Below are 8,379 nucleotides of genomic sequence, written 5' to 3' on the forward strand. Positions count from 1 at the left end.
AACAAAGTTTGTGTCTCTGTGCTCAATAACGAGTAAATAGTCCAGTTATTTGTTAATTTTACTTGGAAAGTTTTCCGGAATTTTTGAAAATTGGTGAATAAATAGATTTCGCTATGTTCTTTCCGAATTTTGTGACCTCGTTTATAGCCGCGCGCGCGCCCGCCTTATTGAAAAAAATCCGCCTTAAAAAGGTTTTTGACAACTACTTTTTTCATTTTATAATTTTTGGGACATAGACAAGCTAAGAAGCTTTGATAAATGTGATAAATTTCATGTAAGTTAAATAGATTTAGAGTTGTGAAACAGTCAAATTAATGTACCTGCTAAATTGCGAGTTCTTTTTTCTTTGATCATGGCAGGACACGCTGCCGGGTGTCCTAAATATACTGAAGTATAAAAAAATTCGCGTTGCTGAAGTATAAATTTTTTTTTGTCTTGTTTGTTTCTACATTACATAATTGTATCCTACTAATATTATAAATGCGAAAGTTTGGATGTCTGGAAGTTTAAAATAAAGTAAAGTAATGTTTATTTCTCACCAACATAACAGATAATATTATGATAACAAACAATCAGGAAAAACAAAAAGTAAGAATGTTGGTGGGTGAAACCTGACAGACCTGAACTAGGAAGATTCCTGTGTCTCAGGTTTGTTACTCTTTCACGCAAAAAGTACTCAACGGATTTTGTTGAAACTGTACAATATTATTGTTTTGTTTGTAACCCAGATTAACATATAGGCTATAATTTATGCCGATCTGTGACACTAAATTTCACGCGGGTGAAGCCGCAGGCAAAAGCTAGTCGTGAAATAAATAGGAAAGTTTAAGGTTCTGAAACGTGGTCGCTTACTATGGGCCTCATAAGAAGGCTCAAGGTCACCCAAAGGGTGATGGAGCGGGCTATGCTCGGGGTTTCCCTGCGTGATCGAATCAGAAATGAGAAGATCCGCAGGAGAACCAAAGTGACCGATATAGCACGCAGAATTGCTAAAATCAAGTGGCAGTGGGCGGGAAACATAGCTCGTAGAGACAGACAGAGTTGGGGCAGAAAATTTCTTGAGTGGCGACCACGGGCTGGAAGACGTAGCGTGGGCAGGCCTCCTACTAGGTGGACCGACGATCTGGTAAAGGTCGCGGGAAGAACCTGAATGCGGGCAGCGCAGGACTGTTCATTATGAAAAACCTATGGAAAACCCAAAGGCCTCTCGCATTTGTCCAGCAGTGAACGTCATTTGGCTGTAATGACGAAATAGGAAAGAATGTAACTATCAAAAATCTTCTCTAAGGCAGCATTTTTCCAATTTCGCAACGAGCGCGGCAATCACACTTAACTAACAGACTAACAGAGAGCATAGCGAAATCTATTTTAATCACCAATTTTCAAAACTCCCGGAACACTTTCCAGGTAACCATGTTAATTTGTACCAAACGACTGGACTATAATTAAATTGATATAAAAATTTGGGTACATCTTCTCAAAAACAAAAGAACTGGTGCTAAAAGGGTTAAGTGATGTTTTGACATTTGTAGAGGGCCTTGTAGAAGGGGAGGCTATGGTGCTGAATGTGGATTAACTCGAGTGTCATAGTAACTTATTAGACTGCTAAGCTTGATGATAAAAAGAAAAATATTTTGTTCAATGTACATAGTCTGGTCATAAGTTCTGTCATATGATAATAACTTTTGAATTTTGAATGAAGGTTTCAAAAACATTTTTTACTGAATTAGAATTAAAAAGAAAAAATGTGCGATAGTTCGAATTTTATTGTATGTGTAGTGGACGCATAAAGAAGTCCGAACTGCAGTTGTCACGTTGCATTGCTACGCGCCAAAGCAGATTTTCGTTGTGCTGAAAAAGTTTAGTTTATTTTTTCATTAAATGATAGGTATAGGTGTACCAGAATCTCATGGCAAACAAAAATACTGGAAAAGTGTGTCTTTCATATGGCAAATGTCTCTGGCTTTATTGTCACCTGTCAAAGTAAATCAAGTGAACTGTCAGTCGCTGCAGAAATTTTGTAATCTCTTCATGCCTATTTGTTATTTTTGTGAAAAAGTCGAAAAAGCTCAAGCAAGTCATATTGTTTTCAATGTGTATTGTAAAATAAGGCATAATTCAAAGTCAATCTTTGATTTTAAAGCGCGTCGTTGAGTTGACAGTAAGTTGGAGTGAAATTGGATACATTTAGTTTATTACCTAACTGCGTCAGAAGGAGGATTTTTTTAATATTATTCTTATAATAGCTGCTTTATCGGGGGTTTCAGGTGTACCTCACAAATTGGTGCAGAGAAATGGTGAAAATGTTATGACCATGTAAATAAAATTGAAAAAGATTTCATCAAGTAAGATGTAAGATAGAATAATTGAAATGGTGGAAGAGCAATTTATAATAAATACCTCTTTATCTTGATCATCTATTGAAGAAAAGTGGAATCCTTGGAATCGTTTTCTAGTTCTGAATGAAGTGATTAGTTATAAGTATGATACATAATAAAATCTATATTAATAATTTCGTCAAGGGGTACGGTAGACTGGATCGAAACCTTATATGAATAACAAAGCATAAAAAAATATCGATTTTGAGTCGACAACATATATCCGCAAAATTCGGTTAATGGAGAATTTCGTTAAATTCCGATGGCACTGACAAACAAACCGCTGTCGCCATCTTTAGTAGTTCACCATCCACTCACTATGCGATCAGCGCCAAAACCTTATACTATTTGCTGGGTTGTCATCGATCCATAAATAAATGGAGATCAGTACGTTTCGCGATTTTTATGATATACTCTTTGTTATGTGTTTTTTCTTTAAACCTGTGGGTCTAGACAAAGTGCAATTATAATCGCAAACCAGTCGAAAAGTGGTCGAAAAGCCCCTTTTTTGTATGGAATTTGACGGATTCGATTTTCGATTCGATCAAAAAGTGCGTTTTGTCTAGGGGGGCTGGTATTGCCCGATTCAACCACAGAAAAAGAATATTAGCCATAACCATAGAAGTTGAAGTTCAAATGTCAATGTCATTTAGTTTCGCACAGTGATAAATTCCAGTGACATGCAATTTTTGTATTGGCAAAATATTTGTAAGAAACTGCAAACAAATGCAAATGTGCAGTCGATGTGTGGAATGCGACAACATTATACTCGGTAAGCGGCTTAATATTTTTTTTATTTAACCCGACAAATAATAATAAATGACCACATGCATAGCCTGTGTTGAGTTGTTATCAACATATATAGAAACAGACACGATTTTTGCACCGTTTTTTCTGATAACGGAATAGACTCCTTCACTATGAAACATTTTTCCTAAAAAGCAAAAAGCTGCTTCTGCTGCATCACAAGATTTATTTGATGACTTTCAGGTAAGTTAATAGTGTAGGTCACTGAGTAAAGTAAAATAAATATAGAGGTGGGAGGATATACCTACACCTACATACATTTACAATACTTATTATTATTTGAATATTTGTCTAAAAATAAAATATATTTTTCTTATTAAACTCAGTTAGCTCAGATGGTAAGAGCGCGACAACGGAGAAGTCGAGGATGTAGGTTCAATTCCTGCATGTGGTGTATTTTTTCATCCCATCTTATTAAATTTGTTTAATAAGAGTAACACAATATAGCATTAAAAATTTAAATTAAATCTTTAAATTAAAGCTTTCAATTGGCTATTCATAAATATATTTCTCTTTTAAGGTTGATAACGAAGAGTTGACGCTAATCGAGGATTCATTGATGATTGATGATGCTTCTTCGGACAACAAGAAAAAACAGCTACTGTCAGTCAGCAGTGATGATGCTTTTTCGGACAACAAGGAAAAACAGCTGCTGTCAGTCGGCAGTGATTTTATTTCTTTTGAAGAAGAAGAGAAAGAAAACATATCAAATGGCGGGCAGACCCCCGAAAAAACGTAAATATTCAAGCAGGTTTAGTACAGAATATCAGCCCCCCCAGGACTAACTATTTATATTTAGCACTTTCAAATAACACCATTTAAGTATCAGTACATTCAGTTGGTTCTATGATTTATGAATGTGTTCAATGTTACGTGCAATCCGAATTGGCAAGAAATTTTAGATAATTTACAAGGCACTAAAAAAGAACATAGACCCGATTTAATTGCCAGAATTTTTAAACTTAAATTGGAGGAACTTTTAGATGACATTACAATAAAACATATTTTTGGAATACCGAGTGCGAGGTTTTACACTATTGAATTTCAGAAACGTGGGCTTCCACGTGCGCATAATGCTTATTATTCTAAGAAATGAAGATAAACCAAGGTCATCAGTAGTAGTACGAGAGCCCACGACCAAAACCATGTCTCATAGCAATACGGCAAAAACCCTATAAAATCGTTAGATTGTATGATCCTGAACCCGACTAGGTGTGTAGTAACGGTCGAAAGTGTAGCAACTGCGTGGGAGGCCATTTCTGCTGTGTCAAAAAAAAAAAGACAGTCGGTATTATAGCAATACGTCTGATAGTGAAAATGTACATAGATTTTATAATTGTATTACGAAAAAGTTTGTTTTCAGACATTTTGCGCGTAGCATATAGCCTGAGCGCATTTTTGAAAATGTCAACAAATTTAGCCGACCTGTATCATAGCAATACGGATAAAAAAAAATTCAACTTTTCGTATTGCTGTCATGATTACCAAAAACCTGTTTTCAGACACTTTAAGTGTATCAAAAAGTTGTATGATAGAGAAGGTGCTACACTTAACTTGTCTGATATAAATTTTTTGCACATGTGGACAACTTATTTTATCATGTCCAACAATTTTCAGACATATTGCTATGATACCGATTGGTAAAATTTGTTAACATTTTCAAAACGGTCTCAAAATTTAATGCGTTCACATTTCCGTCTGAAAATTGTTTTGTTCGCATCAAATAACCAAAATTTACTAATAAAAAAGATTTTCAGACGTATTGCTATGAGACATTTTTTTTGTCTCATTTTTAATTTTTTTAAGTGATTTTACGGGTTTGCGCTACACCACTAACGTCTGAAAATAATGTTTCCAGTATCTCAGAACTATCATTCAACTACAGTCTGCAAATCAGACATATTGCTATGATGCAGTTCGGTAAAATTCTTTGACAATTTTGAAAATTCGGTCAGATCAAACGCTACGCGGAAAATGTCTGATATTGGTATTTTCGAGTTCAGGATAATCGTATCTATCGATTTGATGCGGTTTTGGCCGTATTGCTATGAGACAAAAATTTTGGTCGTGGGCTCTCGTACTATAGATAATGATAAATTTGTGTGTGCAGAAATACCTGACCCAGATAAAGACCAACTTTTTCAGACTGTATTAAAAAACTTAAAACAAAGAGATTTATAGAGGAGAGTAAACCTTAAAAATATGCGACGTAGTTTGTTTGCGGTTCTTCGACGCTTGCGCTTTGGAACCGCGTTAAACTTAGTTTTTAAGTAAATATTGATGTCAACAAATGGTAAAAATATTTTTTGACATAATACTTTTCTGACTATTAATAAGAGTTATTTACATAACCTATATTAACGATTGAATTTGATTGTTTTGTTAATTTGTCTTAGTTTATTTTGAATGTTGATTTAAAATAAAAATAATTTGTGTAAAAACTTTTGCAGTTTTTATTTACCATATTTATTAAACACAACTAACGAAGCTATATGAATCTATATTTAATATTCTTTGAGAACCGATGACTACAGAAACATCTATCTACATTTTGCACCTAGAATTGTGTATTATGGGTCAAATTTCACCCGAGCGAAGCCGGGTTTTCATCTAGTTAGTTACATAAAGTAATATACGATTTACTTATTTTTCAAGACATTTTCCTATTATTATTACTGACGGGATTGCTACCATGTACCTTAGTTTTGAGTTTCCAATATTTCGGCACTGTTGCAAGCGCCATGGTCACGGAGTAACTGAAGAAATTAAAACCAGACATCGTTCAGATGTGCGTTCAAAAGACCTGAGATTTAAAAAAATCCCACGTTTTGTTTAAACAGTAAGCGAAAAAAAAGTGACTTGAAAATGGAATACAAAATGATAAGGTATGGTAAATGATAAGTCTTTATCAATGAAGAAGCAGAAGTTCAATTTCATGTGTCCTCCATCTAGGCTAGTTTCCATCGTCACTCAAAGTTTGGCTGCGGTCTCAAATTTGGGCTTAATTGAGGTATTTTTTGGGTGGGAGGCATAAAACTAATGCCGTTTTATATCAAAAATTCATACTTAGAGGTAATCAACCAGGTACAAAGTAATACTTTCCTTGTATGTTAGTCTGCCACTCTTTAGTAAGTCCCGAAATCCCCGCTTCGGCTCCCCTACTAACCATTCTAACCATTGTACACAGATAATATCTTACATGCAGCTTTTCATGTTACTACGTCACATTTTCAAAATCCGCGCGGAAAATCGCTCCTAGCGGAAGAGCGCACTTTGAGCTTGAATATTTAAGTCATTTTTAAAGATATCAAAAAAGTAAAAATACAGTATTCATTCTAATTTTTTGTAGTTTTTTTTGGCATCTTCAACAAAAATTGTGCGCCATGTCCATTGACCTCTCTACAGATTTATTATAAGTATAGATTAATTTTCCAGCTCGTCTATTCCTTCAGAAAAAATAATCTCATAAGATGTTAATGTCCTTTAGGGCGAAAAAATATCGATGTCGTTTTGGCACCCCACTTGTTGGAAAAAGATAAAGTATCGAATTATCCTTCCATATTCATTAATTACTGGGATGAATGTTATTCGTATCTGTTATAATTTTATTGCGTTTACGATAATATTATTTCATGATCTTCATCTTTTGATGTTGCTATGTTTTTAATCCTTTTTACATTCACATTTTCGGATTTACATAAATTTTTCAGGTGTAGGTACCTAATAAAATTTTAGACGGACTTTGAAATATTTTGGATGTTTTTTGTTATAATAGTTTATACGAGTAGGTATTTCTCTTGAAAAATAACGATTTTTTGATCGGATTATGGTGCATCATTGAACTAAGTAGAAGTGTCAATTATGTCCTTTACATTGCTCATTTCAGTTTAATTGAATAATGGGACATAATTTTAAGAGATTATGGTGTTCTCCGTTAATCATATTTCTTTATCCCTACATCTATAGCAAAATGATGTCCCAATTTGTTATAATCTAACCCATCATTAAAAAAAAATAAAAACAGTTCATTATGTTTAAAGAAAATATAATTTTAATAAAATATTTGGCACCGTCTTACAAGTTACAAATAAGTAGTATAATATTTTAATCTAAGACATAATTTATTATTCTTCTCAGCCCCTTCTGTCCTTGATGCTCCTATAGACGTCGTGGGCTGTCCCCGCGGCGCTGATGACCTTCAGTCCTTTGCCCTGAAAATAAAAAACATATTTTGACAACAAGGAAGTACAAAACAACACGCTCCCAATTTGAGAACTTCCTCCTTTTTTGAAGTCGGTAAACTAGGAGTAAGTAAGGGAAGCCCTAGTAGGTATACATTTTAGAAAATAATACTCGTTTCATATTTTTTTTTATTATTTTAACGCTTGGTAAAAATACAAAGTTAAAATGATATTTTATGATAGCCTATAAATATTAGATTAGATAAGGCTGTGGTTATGCCATTCTGATAGTAGGTAATTTATAGGTAGGTAGGGAACAGGCTTGATTAAGAGTAATCTACATATAAATAATAAAGCTTCATCAAAATCCGTAGAGTAAGGTTTTGCGCAAAGGAATAACAGACAAACAGTTTATAAGTTTACAAACTTTTTTCCTTTAAATAGTTATATTAATGATACTTACCACAACTTTGGCAACCTGCTTGACAGGAACCTTAGGAGCAGGGTTGGCCTGACCAGCACCGATGAACATGGCGAGCATTGCCATCACCATCATTAATAGAGCTGTGATCTTCATGTTTGTTTTGTTTGTAAATAAGGTCTACGTGAACTTAAGCGTACGAGCTGCACTGCCGCGTAGCGAACTGTGAATGCGTTAAAGATGTAGAGCCTCCTTTTTAAAGCTCCGCGGTGGTTTCACAATTTTCCTGGTGATGAACACGTGCTCATATCGGGTCGGGTTTATCCCGATGAATGGGTATGCGATAAGACAAAAGTTTAAGAACGGGAAATATTGTGTACAGTCGCGGAATGAAAAGGTTAGTCACCTTAGTGTCGGTTTTCGCTTGCACTAGGTACTGTAAGATTGAGTCAAACCTGCCAACATAACCGTGCAAGAAACATTGCTGCTAACATTTAAATAAATATGACGTTTGCTAACGAATAAGGTTTTGCTTGTTTATTTTTCTATCCCATCAGTGCAATGTTACAAAATGTAGTTTTTTTTAATTTAA

The 8,379-nt window shown here is 34.5% G+C and overlaps 1 protein-coding gene across 1 annotated transcript; it reads right to left on the reverse strand.

Annotated features, from left to right (window-relative positions):
- Nucleotides 1-7,305: 7,305 nt before the first annotated feature.
- Nucleotides 7,306-8,027, reverse strand: LOC135075871 (moricin-like). The gene is made up of 2 exons (XM_063970334.1): nt 7,830-8,027; nt 7,306-7,396 (listed from the first exon to the last, which is right to left on the reverse strand). The coding sequence occupies exons 1-2, from the start codon at nt 7,941-7,943 to the stop codon at nt 7,319-7,321; spliced, it is 192 nt and encodes a 63-aa protein (XP_063826404.1). The 5' UTR covers nt 7,944-8,027; the 3' UTR covers nt 7,306-7,318.
- Between the last annotated feature and the right edge of the window lie 352 nt (nt 8,028-8,379).

The sequence above is a fragment of the Ostrinia nubilalis genome, chromosome 11 (genome assembly GCF_963855985.1).
Source record: "Ostrinia nubilalis chromosome 11, ilOstNubi1.1, whole genome shotgun sequence".
Taxonomy (NCBI): Eukaryota; Metazoa; Arthropoda; class Insecta; order Lepidoptera; family Crambidae; genus Ostrinia; species Ostrinia nubilalis.

Coding starts and splice junctions, on each gene's coding strand:
- LOC135075871 (XM_063970334.1), bottom strand. CDS start 7,943: ATGAAGATCACAGCTCTATTAATGATGGTGATGGCAATGCTCGCCATG. Junction 7,397..7,829: donor AGCAGGTTGCCAAAGTTGTG/GTAAGTATCATT, acceptor TTTTATTTTCAG/GGCAAAGGACTGAAGGTCAT.